The sequence below is a fragment of the Dermochelys coriacea genome, chromosome 11 (genome assembly GCF_009764565.3).
Source record: "Dermochelys coriacea isolate rDerCor1 chromosome 11, rDerCor1.pri.v4, whole genome shotgun sequence".
Lineage (NCBI taxonomy): Eukaryota > Metazoa > Chordata > Testudines > Dermochelyidae > Dermochelys > Dermochelys coriacea.
Window position 1 is genome coordinate 11,155,597 of NC_050078.2, and position 18,546 is coordinate 11,174,142.

Below are 18,546 nucleotides of genomic sequence, written 5' to 3' on the forward strand. Positions count from 1 at the left end.
CCCCTCAGCCCAATAAACAAAAATGTTTAGGCTTGCAGCTGCTCCAGCCCCCCCCCGCTGCTCCTGTAGGAGGTGCTGACCATTGCTGCTCCAGCCCCTGGGGGATGGACCCAACCCCAACTGTTGCTCTGACAGGCCAGTGTTTGGTGGCACCAGGGCTGACTGCTGGTTAGCTGTTCTGGCAGCCTCCATCCTGGCTGCTGCTCCAGTGGACCCAGACCAACTGCTGCCAGTTGTTTTGGGGGCCACTGCTTCAGGGCTGGCTACTGCTCTGGCAACCCTGGGGCTGGCCGCTGGCCACCTGTTCTGGCAGCTGCTGCTGCTCCAGCAGCCCTGTCCCAGAAGAAGTAACGGAATCCGTGACCTCTGTGACAGATTCGTATCCTTAGTCATAGTACTAAGCTACGCATCTAGAACCCAGATGCAATGCTTGGCAATGTTCCTGTGAAAGTAGGGTGCTGTTAGGGAAGTAGGTTGGAAGTTCATTTAAATTGTGGCCCCTATGAGGTAAACCCTTAAATAGGTTAAATGGATAATACACGACTCCTGTCATTTCTCAGGAAGCTGCAAACAATCTAACTGGAAACACACTATGTGATCAAATTGGGTGAAAGACCACAAGGATTGTTCAGGCACTATCCCATTTCATTCTTCAGCTTAAGGCAGCTGCCATTCAAATATAACCATTTATTACACAGAAGAACATTTTCAAGGGGGTAGGGGCCAAATTTTCAAATATGTTTAGTTGCCTAAAGAAGCAGTTTAGGCATCAAACTCATTGGGAGTTAGACCTCTAGCCTGCTTAGGCTCTTTGTTGAAAACCCACCTAGACACCTAACTACTTCTGAAAAGCTAGCCCCAAATCCTTTCAGTTTAGGGCCTAGCACCTGACATTTGTACACAGAAAAGCTGATCCAGTTATCCTCTTGCAACATTCCATTGATTTTCCATTGCCTGATAGATCCTGAAATCTAACTGCCCTCATTGTGTTAACTATCAGTGTGGGCAAAGTGACTGATGATTTCCTGACCTCTCCTTTGAGTATTGTGTTTGTATATATGTCATACCCATCTATTTATCAGCTCACAATGCAGCTCATTAAAATATGGTCACTGCAGATTGACCTACTGCAGACTCTGTTCAGTGCAGAATTGTTCCTTACAACATTTTCTCATGCTCTGTTCTCTGGGTTTAAATATTTCCACGTCTACCTTCATAGGGCTGAAAAGTCACTAGTCTAATCTGTTTTACTAGAGAGAAAACTGCTCACAGATATTCTTAGGTAGAAAAGTTTTAATAAATAGTGATTCAGTTAACTCTCAGTTTAGCTGAAAAAAAGCACAAAATCCTCACTTGGGTTTGGCATCATTTACTCTTATTGATGATTTTTATACCTCTGCAGTATGGTACTGAGGAATGATGATACACAACAGTGTTTAAGAGAAAACAGGACTGTATGTGTTGTATGAATTGCTGGAAAGGTCACTCTTTGAACACTGAACAACGAGCTTGATTAGAATAAGAAATATTACATTAAAACTACTACTCTCTAGCTCTGATTCTCTAGGGAAATGTCCCCACCCTCATGCCTATCTTAAATCCTTCTACAGTTTTGAAGAAAAAGTGTGTGTGTGTGTGTACACACACTCTCACAGAATACAGGGCATCATTGTGACAGAGAAAATTAAAGACATAGTTTGTGGAAAATGCTGCTTACAACAGATAACAGTAGCCATAGAAACAAATTTGTGGGGCAAGTAAACCAAAATAGCTGTAAGATTCTCCTTGCTTTTTTTTAGCAGTGAGGTTGTGTGGCAACAGAACCATAGCCATATACTACTCCAACGGACGTTTTATGTGTTATCTAGTTGCACAGGGCTCAACAATAAATTCAATGGGGTGTAAGTCAGGGCAGAATTTGCCCTCTAGTATTACTTTGCCCTGTGCTTTAATAATAATCTTCACAACATTCCCTACAACATACTAACCCCCAACTGAAAGATAGGGAAATGAATGAATTGTCCCAAGACCACATGAGTCAGGATCAGAACTCAGGATTCCAGGCTCCCAATACTGTGCTCAGGCCCCTAGTTCACATCTCTCAACCTACTTTCTAAAAGTTTGGCATAAAGTGATGAAATGAGATGGTTAGATTGAAAATCCCATAAAAGATAAATTTTGTGTTTTATGTTAAATAAAACTTACCTGAATTCTGTCAGGAACACCTGTACTGTCCATTCGACTGGCTACATTGACTGTGTTTCCCCAGATGTCATATTGAGGTTTGCGTGCTCCTATTACCCCGGCTACCACAGGACCAGTATTTAACCCTAGAAACAGAAAAGAAACCCCAGTGCTTCAGGTCCATTGTCTATACGCCATCACCCAGGAGTCATGTGAGCAGGCTGTTCATCAGGCACATATATGAATGGCCCAAGGCTAGGCATTTCCCTTTCTAAATCCAGAAATAATCCATAAAACCTTTCAGCTGTGCAATATGTTGTTTTTTAAAGCTGTGGGCAGATTGGGAGAAGTATATGCCCCAGGGAAGAACGGGGTCTTCTATGTGATAATACAGAGTCCTGATGATTTCCCTATCCTAAATATCACCTTAGGGGGTTGTCACATTCCTTTCCTTCTCATGTCTTCTGCTGTTTTTAAAAGGAAATTTAATGTGCAGGTCAGGTGATAGAATGACAGGCCTTGAGATTGAAGTCTATGTCCACATAGCAGGTGTACTGGGGCAGTAACAATGAAAGATTCCCAGTCCTGCCCAGATGCCAGCATGCCTCAACCTTTACACAGTACAAGCCTCTGTGACTGTTCAATCTTTGGCCTTGCTGCTGCCAACATCACTTCCCTACTAGTGCCAATCCTAGTGGTGGTTTTCATAATGTGAACACTTGTCCTCAAAGAACTGGACAGACACACCAAAGAAAAGCACCATAACTTGTTCTCTGTCCCAACAGGTCGGATTCACTGGAACCAGCGAACTTGTAGCTTTTAAATATAAATTAAACTGCACTTTTAACTCTAGATGAAGTGGCCAGGTTGGAATGAACATCAATAAAAATTAATTCTGTAACCTCAATCCAAATACGTTACCTATTTTCATCTGGAAGTTGTTGAACGAATGCTCATTAATGTACTTCATTTGGTCCATTAACCTCATGGCAAAGTCAGCCAGAGCTTTGATGTGTGTTTTTCCCACCTTGTCATAAGTAGAGTCATTGAGGCCTGAAGCAGCCATGTACGTACTGCCAATGGTTTTGATTTTCTCCAGCTGCCGGAATTGGTCCTCGCTTATTATCTGTTTCAAAGAAAGAGAGCAAAGTTACTGAATAAGACTTGATGCACACTAATACATGCTGTTCAACTCATCCTTACAGCAACACAGTATGGCATAGCATACCCACTATGAAAAATCGTATCAAGCGTGTCTGTGACTCTGTGGTCAGAGTCCATGGATCTCCAGCCAGGTAACAATACGTAATACACAAAGGAAGGGTAATTATTTGGTGCTGCAGAAGAGGGTAAGGAAAAGAAAGTGACCTAAAACAGGTTAAAGAGTGAGAATGTGTGTGATGAGGACTAGACTGGTCCCATTGCTGGTTGATTTCCTTCTCAGGAGGGAAGCGTTGAACTGATTCTGTTTGCTCTGGCAGTAGAACTCTAGCAAGATTAAAGATCTCTCACTCACTTCATCAAAGTCTGCAATAATTTCGTTGAGGAGCCTCAGACATTCCACCCCTTCGTTGTTTGCCTCTAACTCCACGTAGAACTCTGAGAAGTTGCTGATGGAGGCAAACATGACAGCCACGCACTCACAGGACTGGTAATACAGCTCATCGTTTCGCCGCTCTTGTGCCAGGAAATGGGCTGCCACGTCCTTTGGCAAGATGTTGTGGAGGAGGCGTCTATTGTATGCCTGTAGCTCCTCCATTTCCTCTTTCTCTTCAGTGGCCTAGTTGAGAAAAGAGAAAGAGAATCTATGGCCATTCTAGTTACTACCTGGGAGGAGAGAGAACTGAAAGTGAGCTCACAGAACCAGAGAGCAGAATATTAATGCACGTCAGAAACATGGTTATACTTGGTGTAAACATTTGCCCTGTTTTTGAGCCTGCTTAGCTCCCACGAGGAGATCATTTCAATAGGGCTGGGGTAGAATCAGCACCTCACAGGATTGTAGCCTTTGTCCCAGGAAACTCAGTTTGCATGACGTTTGCCAATACATATGGATGCTCATGAAATGTAATTACAATTGAGCTTACACAAAATCAAGCTAGTCTTTAGCTCTCTCAGCGAACCTGTTCAGCGTTACTATATTACGAGAGAGATCTTCACCATAGGAGTGCAATCCCCAGCCCACTCTGCGCTGGCCTGCCAGGGTCTGGAATAGATGACCTTCAGGTCAGTCTGCAAAGTCTATCTCCTTTCCCAGGTATTTTCAGAAGGGGAGGAGGAGGAGTATGTTTGAGTGTATGGGAGGTTGGGTTGGAAGGGGTTGAGGAGGGGTGTTAGTTTCTGAACATTGGCCCAGCGTGCATGGATTTTAGGAATATTATTTAGATGAAATGGAAGCTATTGGATAGATGTACTTTCATAGGACGAGGAGGACACAATAAAATAAGAGTATAAGCCAGGGGGTCTCAAACTCAAATGACCATGGAGGCCACATGAGGACTAGTACATTAGCCCGAGGGCCGCACCGACCACTACACCCCGCTGTCCTGGCCCCGCTCCCACTCCACCCCTTCTGTGAGGCCCTGCCCCTCCCAGGGGGTGCAGGAGGAGTGCAGGGTGTGGCAGGACTCAGGGCAGGGGGTTGGGGTGCAGAAGGGGTGTGGGGTGCGGCAGGAGGCTCAGGGCAGGGGGTTAGGGGGCTTAGGGCAGGCGGTCGGGGTGCCGGAGGGGTGTGGGATACGGGGGCTCAGGGTGCAGGAGGTGTGCGAGGTACGGCAGGAGGCTCAGGGCAGGCAGCTGTGGTGCAGGAGGGGTCCGGGGTGCGGCAGGAGGCTCAGATGCAGGAGGGGTCCAGCAGAGGGTTCGGGGGCGGGGGAGGGCTGGCTCTCTGCTTGCCTGCCCTGCCCCTGTGCTGCTCCAGGAAGCAGCCAGGACCTGGGAGGAGGGGGGGTGGGGCAGGAGTCTGTGTGTTGCCCCGGCCGCTCCTCCAGGTACCTCCCCTGAAGCTCCCATTGGCCGGAAATGGGGAACCACAGCCAATGGGAGCTTCGGGGGAGGTACCTGGAGGAGAGGCCAGGGCAACACACAACAGACCCCTGCCCCCCCCCCCAGGTCCTGGTCGCTTCCTGGAGCGGCGCAGGGGCAGGGCGGGAGGGAGCCTGCCCTGCCCCGGTGCGCCCAGGGATGGAGCCACTCTAGGTAAATGCTAGGGGGGCGGGGGTGCTGCGGGGAGCTGGCGGGCCGCAGAAAATAGCCCTGCAGGCCGCATGTGGCCCGCGGGCCACGTGTTTGAGACCCCTGGTATAAGCTCACTATATGACTCAGACTTCACGGATAATCCTTCTGAGTGCTCCTTGTAAAGCTAATTAGTACCAGCTTTGCAGTCAGTGAACTCCACTGATTTCACTTGAGATGCTCCTGTGAGAATGGTATCAGACCGGCATATATTGTGCCTCTTCCATCACTACCATCCGGTAATCGCTTTCTTCCTTCCCCACCCCCCTGAAAAACCACAAAACAAAAAGAAGGAAGGAAATCTGTACAGGCAGTAAGTGTGAACCGTGTGGCTAATACACAATAACCACTGAACTGCCCTCCTCACAGCAACACCAAACAGCTGTCCCAGGTCGTGTGTGCTTTCACTCCTCTGGAAACCAGGACTTCAATGATGGCTTCCTGACACTGTGAACCTGATTTATACGAATAAGGCCACTTCTGGAATGTGATATTTCCAGGTCTGACACGAAAAACAGGAACATGGAATCTACAAGGGCCAATCAGGTCTGCTTTCCTGCATGGAAAATGCTTAGATCCATCTGGAGAAGCAACACTATCGAAGGACTGAGCACACGATGAGAACTCTGAATACTAAACTTGGCTCTGTTCTGAATCGTGGAGCAGCCATGGGCACGTCCCCTCATCTCTCTTTTGTTTCCTCATTTGTAAACTTGAGGTAACAATATTTACCTACATGCCAAGGGAGCACTAATTAGTTAATGCTTGTACAGAAGTTTGAAGCTGTATGTGGCATTATGTAAATATTCTATTATTATTAGTGTGATATCTTGCTATGTGAATATTAATCTGTTTAGTCTGGTAGCAGGAGTCCACTAGCAGCCAGAATTTGACCGAAAAAGGGAAAAAACTATAAAACATCTAGCCAGCTCCAGTGCTTTATGTGAGAGCGAAGTTGAAAACTCCACTGTGAGTCCTTCAAACATTCATTCATCTTGTGCCCTGATGGATTTACCTTGGTTATTATCCTGACTGGCTCAGCTGTGTTATTAGGGACTGTAAAATTGTCCAGCCTTTTTAAAAAATTAAGCCACAAAACATTCATAGGATCTAAATATGTTAATATACCCAAACTCCAACAACCATATCTCTGAAAGCTGCAAACTAATGCCTATCCAACTTGGTTTCTGCTTAGATTTCAGAGGTGGTTTCTATGTTTGTTTACATAGAGATCAAGGGCCAAAAGAAGCAGAGATAACTTTTGAAAGCTGTACAGACTTTTTCTGCTGCCTGCCTCTAATTTCAGAATTCAGCAGCATGGTTAAAGAAAACAAATGGTGCCTTGCTATGTGACCTTTGGCAAGTGGTCTAACCTGCCTACGCCTCAGTTTAGTCAGCTGTAAAATGGAGATAACGCTTACCCCAATAAATTAAGCATCATAGCATCCCTGTAGATAAGGCACATCAAGTGCTTTAAGACCCTTGAATGAAAGATGCTACAGAAGTGAAGAGCATTATTGGTCTGTTGGATTGTAGGCAATGTCCAGCTCTAATTCATGGGCATTTGAGCACACTGTCCATTACTGTAGGGGAATAGTTTTGCATTATGAAACACAACTTCAGTGCATTATGCAAACACATATAGCACCCACCCACCTGCAGTTTCCAAAGGAAGTCGAGCCTTGCTGTGGATTCCACCTGCTGGGCATGCAGATATAATGCCAGGACAAAAACAGTTATGATGATAGGGGTCACGATCTTCAGTGCCACTCTCGACACTTTCTGGGAGCTAGAGTCAAGGAGAAGACAGAAGCCTGTGAATATTCTCAGTCCTCTGCTCCTGACCAGGAAGAACATAGCTATAACTGTAAGCTCCATCTCTCTCTTGAAGGCACGACTGTGCAACCAAATGTTTGTTTTGCAAGAGCAGTGGAGGGAATTTTCCTGACTCGCCATTTGAACAATACTTGTGATCGCTTGCAACCTTTGCAGTTGATAATTGGTTTCAAATATGACATCTGAAACTGGGGATTAGATTAAATTTCTTAAAGGGACATTGTCAATATAAAAGCCATTTCTAAAAAGCCACTAACATAACACTATACTTGGTAAAACTGAAATAACTTTAAAAATCTTGTTTACTTAGCACCATTTATGCTTTTTTTCCTTCCCCATTAAGCTTGGACAGTGAAACTAGACTGCTCAGTTCCAAGGTGTGTGTGGTTAATAGCTAGTCAATCTCTCTCTTTCATTTACAATTATTCAAAAGTTACACTTTATGGAAATTTTAAAATATCTCCCCTCCCCCCCCAAAATCCCCTTTTGAATTTAAAATTATGAAAACATTTATTAAAGTAAAACCTTCAATCTTTTTTAAAAAACAAAATCTACAATCTGGACCTGTAGCTAGCTGGCATCATCCCTTTCAGAATACACTCCAAGAACAAGCATACATGCCTGGTCAATATTCAGCTCCTTTGAAGTATCTATACTTTATTGTGCTAGCTCATAGAAGCAATGACAAGAACTAGCAGAAGCCTTGCTATCTGTGACTCAAACATGCTGCTACTATATTTTTGTGAACATTTTAAAAGGCAATTTTGGGCATGAAATGTGAAAAAAAGAAACTTACCATGTTGATGTTGCATTAGAGAACTCACTGGAAAAAAATCAGACATATTTAAGGTGAATATTTTGGTTTGATCTCTTCAGGAGTAACATAAAAGTCTTTTTGACATCACTGAGGACTTTACAGTCCTGCAGTTTAACACTGGGTGGCGCTACAATCCTTTTAAACAGTCTTTCATTACTGGCCAGTAGTTACATTGAAAGGTGCAGAATGATACTATTATATTCATTTCTCTTGAAGTGAGAGTGTGAATTAAACATACATTACGTGTAAAGATTAGTGGGAAAATTAATTTTCAGAAGACCAACCAGGATTTAAAATCCAATGGAAGGCACTTGGCAAAAGCCTGTGCATGTTTCAGAACATTTCTGAACTACCGGATCCATCTTCCCAATTCATGAATTCTTTAATATTAAAAAGGAGCTTATGATAATAATAATGGTAATTAACTTAATGATTGTCATTATTGCAAATTTCAGTGTATTGTAACAGGAATCACCAATTTGCGCTGTAGCGACAATGTGGTGGCATGATCTAGTTGGGCTTGGTCTTGCACTCACTGAAGTTGGAGGCAACCTTCTGTTGACATCACTGGTTCAGGAATAAGCACACTGTTGTTAACTGCATAATTGTATAGTTGTTACCCTCGTTCCCTCCCTCAGTCCTCCTTCTATTTGTCATACACATTCATTGCATTTTCAAATAGATTCTGAATACTTCAGGCAGGAATGCCTGTGATTGCTATACATGACATGCGGTATGGTATGATATCTCTAGATCCCCTAAAAGCTCATTAGCACTGCCCACCCCATCCTGCAAGGCATTCAGTTACCAACGATGAACCGTGTTATAACATTAGTGAAAGCACCCTCGCAGCACCATACAGATGAATATTAGCAGGAGAAGGGACTTCTATTAAGTAAGCCAGTGGTTCTCAACCTGTGGCCCGCAGGCCGCTTGCGGCCCAATCAGCAGACAGCTGTGGCCCATGTGACATCCTCGGGCCCACATACAGGTAGTACATATACTGTGTGGATGTAGCCCACATAACAGAGAGAGAGCTGCATATGCGTCCCACATTGGTTGAGAAACACCTGAAGTAAACTTTAAGGGTCACTTTAGATACCAGTTTGCATTACTAGTACTGTGCTGGGTATGCTGCAAGAGACATTCATTTAACAGAGTTGTTGGAGAGGGCGGGGGGTATGCTCCTCTTACAAAGAAGGGGTGGCAAGGCACTTTTTTGTGAGTAGTTGCCTCGCAAGTTCCTGTCTGAGTGTTTGTTTCACGTTGCTGGGGCTAGGCTGTAGTATGAATTGAGTGTTCAGTGTCTAGCACCCTATATAAGTGTCTTTTCTTTTTTAACTATTTACACAGAAATAAATCAATGATTATTATTATGGTGCCACTGGTGTGCATTGTGCTTTACAGGCAAATTAGAGGACATAACCTTACCTTGAGACCTTACAATATCCCTGAATACTTTGTACTAAACTATTCTGCAATTTTTGTTATACTGAGACTAAAGCTATGTCTACACTTAAACCACTACAGCAGCGCTTCAGTGTAGACACTTGCTACAACAACAGATGTTCTCCCATCACTGTAGTTAATCCACCTCCCTGAGAGGCAGTAGCTATATTGGCAGAAGAAATCTTCCCACCAGGGATTAGATCGGCAAATATATCGCTCAGGGGCTGTGGATTTTTCACACCCTCAAGTGACATCGCTGGTTCTACCTAACTTTTAAGTGTAGATGTGAACTAAGACGACTATTTGACTTATCGCTGTAGAATTAGAGATAGAATCCACCAAAACCCAAGAAGGATAGTGAAAAAACATTTGGTTCCTTAATCTTATTTCTTACAGAAGATTTTCTGCTGTATTGAGACCAGGGTTCCCTCTCATTTTGATTTATAAATACATCTTTATCTTGCACATTATTCATATCAGACTTCTTAGCCACTTACTCTGCTACACCAGCAATACACAGGGTCCAGGCTGTATGTCTCAGCATACACAATTCAGGAGCTTTGGAGATTGCTATGCCTGATCTAAACTGTAGGCACTAACCTTGGCTGTAAATCATTGGGATAGGGGAAACGGTGATTTATAATAAAGCCCTGGTGAACAAAAAAGCCTGCTGCCACAAATGATTTCTTTCTATTAATAGGTTGAGGGAGACTCATGTTTTGTGGCAGGAATATTTTACAGCGTTTGCACCGGTTGGAACAGCAGAAAAATGTACTATTCAACCAGGTTAGTGTATTTCCCATCTGAGGGCAGTGGATATATATGGGGGTAACTTCTCCCCTGTGGCGAGGATCTACCTGACACAGGATAGTCGTGGTGAGAGACGGAAGAGGCCATCAGGATGCTCGTTGTGTGACTCCCAGATCCTGCAATACCTGCCCCGGGTATAAGTGAAAGTAGCTCTTCAGCTGCTCTAATTCACATCACAGGCATAAGGTGACTGAGAACCTCATACTAATAGAGGATTGACATAGCAAAGTAGGACGAGTTAAGTGGGGTGTGTGGGGGAGATGACCACATGGGGAGACTTCCTTACCTGAGCTTAGTGAGCTGTAGCTCACGAAAGCTTATGCTCTAATAAATTTGTTAGTCTCTAAGGTGCCACAAGTACTCCTTTTCTTTTTACCTGAGCTTGAGACTTCAGGAATGTCCTTAGATAAAAGATTCAGCAAGGAGGCATGTATTATATGGGTGCAATATATACACATTAGTGCTTGGTCTGCCTGATGGCTGGGGTTCTCAGGAACACTGGCATTCAATAAGTATTGAAAGATTCGGCCAAGCTCGCTCAGTCATTCCTGTTAGTTTGTAACAATGTGGAACAGAGGCCCATTGGTGCCTGCTGGCCCAGGGCTCACTGATCTGTGTCAGCAACTCCTAATAGGCCTGACAAACTCACTATACCTAACACACTGCTTTTGCAGTAAATTATTCCCACGTAGTGTCTTGTTAGGTATCAAATGAAAGGTGGTGTCAATGTGATATGTATGTACTGATGATATTTAAAAAGTTATGTATAGAAAATTTATCCTGAGCGACTGTATCAAAGGTATGAGTCACCAGCAGGGACAGGTTCTCTCTCAGCACAGGGGTGTTTGTACAGCTAGCTAATTTACATGTAAATAAAGCCTTGTATTGTTTCACAACAGGCTTCTCTTCACTGATTAGAACTGAATGCTAATAATGAACAGAGACATGTGAAGTCAGCATGAAGGCAACAGGCACCAGAGAAAAAACAGGCTTTGTCTCCACTTAAACCACTCCACTAGCACATCAGTGTAGAGAGGCTTCTCCCATCGCTATAGTTAATCAATCTCCCCAAGAGGCAAGTAGCTAGGTTGACAGAAGAATCTGTCTGTCAACATGATGCTGTCTACACTGGAGGTTTGGTTGGCATCATAGCTTTATCTCTCAGGGGTGTCTCAGCCCTGAGAGATATAGCTATGCCTATATAAGTTTTCAGTGTAGACCTGCCCCAAGAGGGTTTTACTGATAGTGGGGGCAAAATCACTAACTCTGGGGGAAAATAAGAGGAAGGGATAAGGATACGTCTTGGTCCATCATGGAGGGCACACAAAGGACAGGGCTTTTGGACCCATGAACAGTGGATCCAACCATGTGGGTTGATGATGCTGGGAGAAAGGTTTAGGTGATTTTAAACAAGGATTTTAGCCTGTTAAAGTTAAGTTTAGACACCAAGAAGTGTTACTTTTATTTCATATGTAACCATTCCTGTTTCCATTAACCTTACCCAGTATCTCTTAAATCTTAATCTCTGATGATAAATTATGATTGTTTCACTATATCTCCATGCTGTGGTGTTATAAAGGACCTGATCCTAAGCTGGGGACCTGGTCAGTGAAGCTGTGTATATACTGTTCCCTTGGGAATAGTTACTGTGAGTGTCCAGTGACATGGGCTGGACACCACCAGGAGACACTTCAGAAGAGCAGCTCAGGGACTGAAGTACACCAAGTGTTAACCTGCAAGCAAAGGTAAGCTGGCAGAGCCCTGAGGAGACTCTTCAAGTGGCTAAGAGAGTGTGTGTGTGTCAGGGAGCTGACACCCAGTTTAGCATCAGCAAGTCTCTCTCTGGCTGAGGAAGGGGGATAATCAGGTGACTCACAATCCTAGACACAAAAAGAAACCATCACAAACAAGTCTGGGAAAACTGGGGGAGTTCCAGAGGAATGGAAAAAAGCGAATGTTGTGCCATTATTTAAAACAAGTAAATGGGACGACCTGGGCAACTAGACTGGTTAGTCTGACATCAGTCTCAAGCAAAATCATGGAAAGGCTAATATGGGATGCAACTGGTAAAGAATTAAAAAATGGTAGTTTAATTAAAGGCAGTCAACATGGTTTGATGGAACATAGGCCATGTCAAACAAACTTGATGCTGTTTTTTGATGCGATTACAAAGTTTGGGTTGTAAAGGTGATTTTTGACATAACATTCTGAGAAAAGAGTAAGCACTATACCAAATCAATGTAGTCCATATTAGATGGATTAAAAACTGGTTAACTGACTGATCACAAAAAGTAACTGTAAATGGGAAATCATTATCCACAGGAATATGTCATAGGACTGGAAGAGACCTTCTCGGTCACTGAGTCCAGTCCCCTGCTTGTGCAGAAAACACCATCAAGTAATCCTGTTAATTAACTTATCAAGCTCCATCTTAAAATTAGTTCGGTTGTTTGCCTCCACTACTCCTACTGGAAGAAGCAGGGGGTGTTTCTAGTGGACTTTCAGAGGGACTGTTTTTGGCCTCATGCTATTCAATATTTTTAACAATGATCTGCAGAAAACATTAAGTCATTGCACGTGAAGTATGCAGATAACACAAAAATTGTTGGAGTGGTAATTAATCATGGGAACAAGTAGGTAATACAGACCAAGCAGGATCGTTTGATAGATGCGCTTCTTTGGGCAACATGTGTAGGAGCAGCCCTAGGCATTTTGCTAACCAAACAATTTCAGCCCCCTGCCCCCCAAAAAGCGGCAGAGAAAACAAAAAAATGGCCAGCCAACCAGTGGAGGAGAGGGAAAAAAAAGTCATAGCCCCGAAAGTTGGTGCCCAGGACAACCGCCCTCCTCAGCCAGCCCTAGAACCAGCTCTGAACATGCATTTTAAACACAGCAAAATGTGAGATTGTACATCTAAAAACAAAGAACATCGTTCACACTTACAAGATGGGGGACTGAATCCTGGTATGCAGTGACTCTGAGAAGGACTGAGGGGTTACGCCATATAATCAGCTGAACATGAGCTTCCAGTGCAATGCTGTAGCTAGTCAGCAAATGCAATCCTTGCATGAATAAACAGAGGAATATCAAGTGGGAGTACGGAAGTGGTTTTACCTTCGCGTACAGCATTAGTGAGACCATTACTGGAATACTGCATCCAATTCTGGTGTCCATACTTCAAAAAATATGTTGATAAATGGAAAGGGTCTGCAAAGAGCTACAAGTACAGTTCAAAATCTTATAATGAAAGGCTGAAGAAGCTTAATCTAGTTTATCCAAGAGGAGGTTAAAAGATAACTTGATCATGTCTACAAGTACCTACATGGGGAAGAGATTTCTGATAGTAGATGGATCTTTAGTCTAGCACAGAGGTGGGCAAACTACGGCGTGCAGGCCACATCCGGTCCATGGGACTGTCCTGCCTGGCAGGGCTGGCTCCGGCCAGGCAGCATGGTAAGGGGGTGGGGAGTGGGGGGGTTGGATGGGGTGGAGGTTTTGGGGGGCAGTTGGATAGACGTGGGAGTCCCGGGGGGCTGTCAGGGGGTGGGGGTGTAGATAGGGATTGGGACAGTCAGGGGACAGGGAGCAGGGGGTGGGGTCCCAGGGGTGGTTAGGGGGCAGGGGGAGGTTGGATGTGGCAGAGGTTCTGGGGGTGTGTGTCAGGAGATGGGAAACGGGGTGGTTGGATGGGGGTGGGGACCCAGGGGAAGGTTAGGGGCAGGGGTCCCAGGAGGGGCAGTCAGGGGACAAGAAGCAGGGGGGGTTGGATGGGTCAGGGTTCTGAGGGGGGCATTCAGGGCTGGAAGTGGCGGATGCCAGGCTGTTTGGGGAGGCACAGCCTTCCCTACCTGGCCCTCCATATAGTTTGGAAACCCCGATGTGGCCCTCAAGCCAAAAAGTTTGCCCACCCCTGGTTTAGTAGAAAAAGGCATAGCAAGATCCAATGGGTGGAAGCTGAAGCTAGCCAATCCAGAATAAACCTAAAATGAAAATTTCAAAATTGAGGCTAATCAATAAATCAGTAAATCAATCTTGGTGCAACTTACCTAGGAACATGATGTACACTCCATCTCAAGACTGGATGTTCTTCTAAAAGATATGCTTATAGCTCAAGCAGAAGCTATGGGCTTGATGCAGAAATTACTGGGTGAAGTTTTCTGTCCTATGTTATGCAGGAGGTCAGACTGGATTATCGTAATGATGCCTTTTGGCCTTAAAAGCTATGAGTCTATGAAGTTAATTTTATCTCCTGCATGGCAGATGAGTCTTACGTAACACTAGCTTTGCTCTTCTAGTTATACTTCAAGTGTCACGATATTGGTGTGTCATTGTAGTCACGTCTAGTGATTCCCAGTGCATTGCTATCAGTCTTCAGTTGCTTGCATGGTGGGATGGTTTGTACCCAGAAGTACAAAGTGACATCTGTATAGCTCCTAATGAGTGAATGTATTCGAAAGCCCGCAGAATAGACAGTAATTATATAACTATACCAGGAGTCCAATTAAAGTATCATGAGACTGTGTTTTTTATGTCAGCTGGACATGGTGGTACATCTCTAGATTGTGTGTTGTACACTGAATACCCATCTCTCATAAGACACAAATGGATTGCTATGCTTTGGGGTGTTAGCTGCTAATGGAGCTTTTAATGGAAACAAAAATCATTTAATGAGAATACAGCAGCACAGAAATTTCTTTCTGGGAAAAACTGCTGATTTCCTCCACTTTATTACTGACATTTTGATTGCGGAGTGATGTAAATTACGCTTTTAAGTGCTGTAATCTTGCAGAACACTAGGTTTACCAAGAACGTGATGCCTTTTGGGGGTATAAAATGCTTTTTTTCTCCGAATTATGTTTCTATGTTATTTCTTCAAACAGGCAAAGCTATTTAGGGATAAATTTTCTCCTAAAAGAAGGAAATAAAACCCCCAAAAGAGATTAATTGCATCAAAACTACTGACAATGAACATGGCAAAGAAGCGATACTAGTGCCACTTGGCTTCCTACACAATTTTGTTTGCTTATGCTAACAAACTATTTGCAATGATTCCATTGTAAATTAAAGGAGAACCTATAAAATCATAAATTATTATTGGACACATAATAATACTAATAAAAGTGGTTTTGAGTGTTATGAAAATTGAGCATGCCCAGCTCGAAAGAACCAATGGACACCAGAAAGGACATGAAACCATCCATGTGGAGTAGTTGTCTCCATCTCAAATGAGGTGAAATTAGGACAGATGAATATGTAAGAAAACAACGGAATATGTGGTGGGCAACTCAGGAGGAGAGAAGAGAGAGAGAGTGTGTGTGTGTGTGTGTGTGTGCGCGCGCGCGCGCATGCGCACCCCCCAACATCTTGAGGAAGATTCCATGATCAGTGGAAGGAGGTTTGTTCAGCAGCATTAGTGCAAGCTTCCCTCACACTGTGCTTCAAAACCCTGACCTGAAGGGACCAATGCACCTCTATAGATAAAAGGATAGCTTTCATTCCCACTTAGTCCTTGACCTATTTGCAGAGATTGAGAATTAATGTCACTGTTGGCTTTTGAGATGTGGACATTAGGAACAGGGCGGAGATCACCAGGCAGACATCAGATAGCAATTTTGAGTCACTACTAACCTGGGCTGGATTTGAAGCAACAACCCAGAAGTGAAACCCAGCACCCCAGTATTTCATTACCAAGGGCTTGCCTAGAGGAATAGTTAGTGCATGGTAGGCTGGATTGTAAATCTACCTTGTATTAGCCTGCCAAGCACTAATGGTTCACGTGTACCCTTCTGCCCCACACTAGAAGTTCCGTAGTGACCTACTCTCATTTCAAAGCTGGGTATCTCTAAGACCACTGAAACTCCTAGTGTGCAGTACCAAAGTTCATATGGACAGTTAGTACACAGCACAGTAATGCGAGGTAGCTTTACAGCCCAGCCTGCAGTGCGCTAACTGTTCATCTGATGAGCCCCAACGCTCTGAGCCATTCAGACTCTGTTGGTATTTTTATTTTGAAGAAGCCATTTCTGTCTTGACAGTGTTGAAGAGTCTTAGCTAGCAATCAGAACAGCTAACAACCTCCATGTCTAAGAAAAAAAAAATCCCCACTCATTCCAATACGTTTTGCCCGTAATATTGGGGATCGTTACAGAAAACCTGACAACCAGGCTTAATCTTCAGGAGAAGATTTCTAAGGTGTACGAGGCTGTGAGATGGCATGGAGAATAGGAACAATGATGGAGCCTTAATTTGTGTGACTTACACCTCCAGTACTGCAGTTCCACAGTTTATGCACTGTAGACGCAGAACCCGGTCTTCCTAGTGCTATGGAGGAATCATGGGAGTCAATATGATGGAGGAAGAAAGTTTTTTGAAAGTGAAATCACTTACACAGTGTTGGCTGCAGCTAGAAGATCTGCATTGTCAAAGAGGTTCACCCCTGGCACCTCCACAATGAGAACGTATATGAATTCGATGATCAACATAGGATCAGTTTTCCCGATGCAGCTGATCTGAAGGAACACAGAGCAGGCCAGGAGACTCAGTAAGACACTGTAGGTAAATACTGTGTAAAGAGAAAAAGAAAACAGGAGAGCAGAGAGAAAAAAACTCAGTAGGACAAAGCAAACCAAATCTAAGAGATACAACAGACCATATAGAGGGAGTAGTAACCCTACCCTGAGCTAAATGAACACTTAGATGAAAGTCACGGTGTGTGTGTCCGTCCAGGAGGTAGCAGGAAAGCACCATCACATTAATATTACAGTAAAATGCCTAATGTCTAAGGTCAGATTCTGCCTTCGTTATACCCTGTGCAACATCATGGAACCTTAGTGGAGTTGGAGCAATAGCACATCCATCCATCCTTTTCCAAGCTCAAACATGCCAAGCAGAGTGGAGGGGATGGAATCAGCATGGCTCAGCTTCAGGGCTGCAGTAGCTTCCTCGGCCGCAAAGTGGATCCACCAGCCCTGCTCCCACTCCACCCCATCCACGACTTCCAGATAGATGCGGAGTATCCTCAGTTCCATTATATCTAATTCTGCTCCCCGTTCTCTACACAGACCTCACTTTAGCTATGTCTGCGAGTTGTAGAGTACCCAAACAATTGCATACCTCGCTAACATGTAGTGTAGAGGTGAGGCACGGCTTAGGGGAACAGGGTAGAGGGCCCTATATGATGCTGGCAGAACCAGGTGCCAGCTCTTGCAAAGGCTTAGGCCTCAGCCAAGCACTGACAAATCATTGCTGGGAACCAGTACTGTTTCACCTATGGCAGTATATTTAAGATGGGTATTGGACTTATAACAATGTGTTTAGTCTTTATGAATGTTTGTAAGTTGCTGCAGCATTAATTTCACTTATAATTTCTTTATCACCTGTTATAAGGATTATTTAAGTTTTTGCTTTTGTAACTGTAAAAAAATGTTTGCTCTAACTGTGAACTCAGTCAGAAGGGATGTCTGCTGCCCATCGAAAAGGCCTATCAAAACTAAACAGGCCATTGTGGGACATCACAATAAAGACGTTGTTAAATTGCCCCTGGACACCTATGAAGAAACTACTTGCAAAAGGGCTCATCCCATCAGCTTGAATTCTGGAAAAGAAATAAAATATCTAACCGAAAATTTTCATCTTTTTTGCTGTTTGGACTCTCACAGGGTTGATCCATAGGCGCCGACTCCGTGGGTGCTCTGGGGCGGAGCACCCACAGGGAAAATTGGTGGGTGCTCTGCACCCACTGGGAGCAAGCTCCCCTCTCTGGCCCCCTGACTCACTTCACCTCATCTCTGCCTCCTCCCCGCTTCTCCCCTTAGCTCCCAGCGCTTGCTGCCGTGAAACAGCTGTTTCGTGGCGTAACAAGCCCCGGGAGGGAGTGGGGGAGGAACGTGGCATGCTCAGGGGAGGAGGTGGGGAAGAGGTGGGGCTGGGGGGGATTAGGAAGGAGGACCAATAGGGGCAAGAGGGGGGCAGAGGTGGGGCGGGGACTTTGGGGAGGGGATTGGAATGGGGACGGGATAGGAGGGGACAGGGCAGGGATGGAAGTCAGGGTGGGCCCAGGGGCAGAGGGGGGTTGAGCAGCCACTGATGCTAGCAGAAGTTGGTGTCTATGACTGGAGCTCTGACATAGAAGCAGAGATCCAAGGATGAAACTGGATTAGCCCTAAAAGACATTACATTCTTACAGATTTCTACAACTCTGTCACCTTTTGGAACCA

At 44.5% G+C, this 18,546-nt stretch overlaps 1 protein-coding gene across 1 annotated transcript in view; it reads right to left on the minus strand.

Moving 5' to 3' along the window:
* The window catches only part of ADCY5 (adenylate cyclase 5), a 358,907-nt gene that overhangs the window by 9,723 nt on the left and 330,638 nt on the right, over positions 1–18,546 (minus strand). The window contains exons 16-21 of the mRNA XM_043504850.1: positions 16,718–16,892; positions 8,051–8,077; positions 7,075–7,207; positions 3,701–3,964; positions 3,106–3,310; positions 2,206–2,330 (exon numbers count right to left, since the gene is read on the minus strand). Coding sequence (XP_043360785.1) covers positions 2,206–2,330; positions 3,106–3,310; positions 3,701–3,964; positions 7,075–7,207; positions 8,051–8,077; positions 16,718–16,892 — 929 coding nt within the window. The remainder of the gene's footprint in view (positions 1–2,205; positions 2,331–3,105; positions 3,311–3,700; positions 3,965–7,074; positions 7,208–8,050; positions 8,078–16,717; positions 16,893–18,546) is intronic.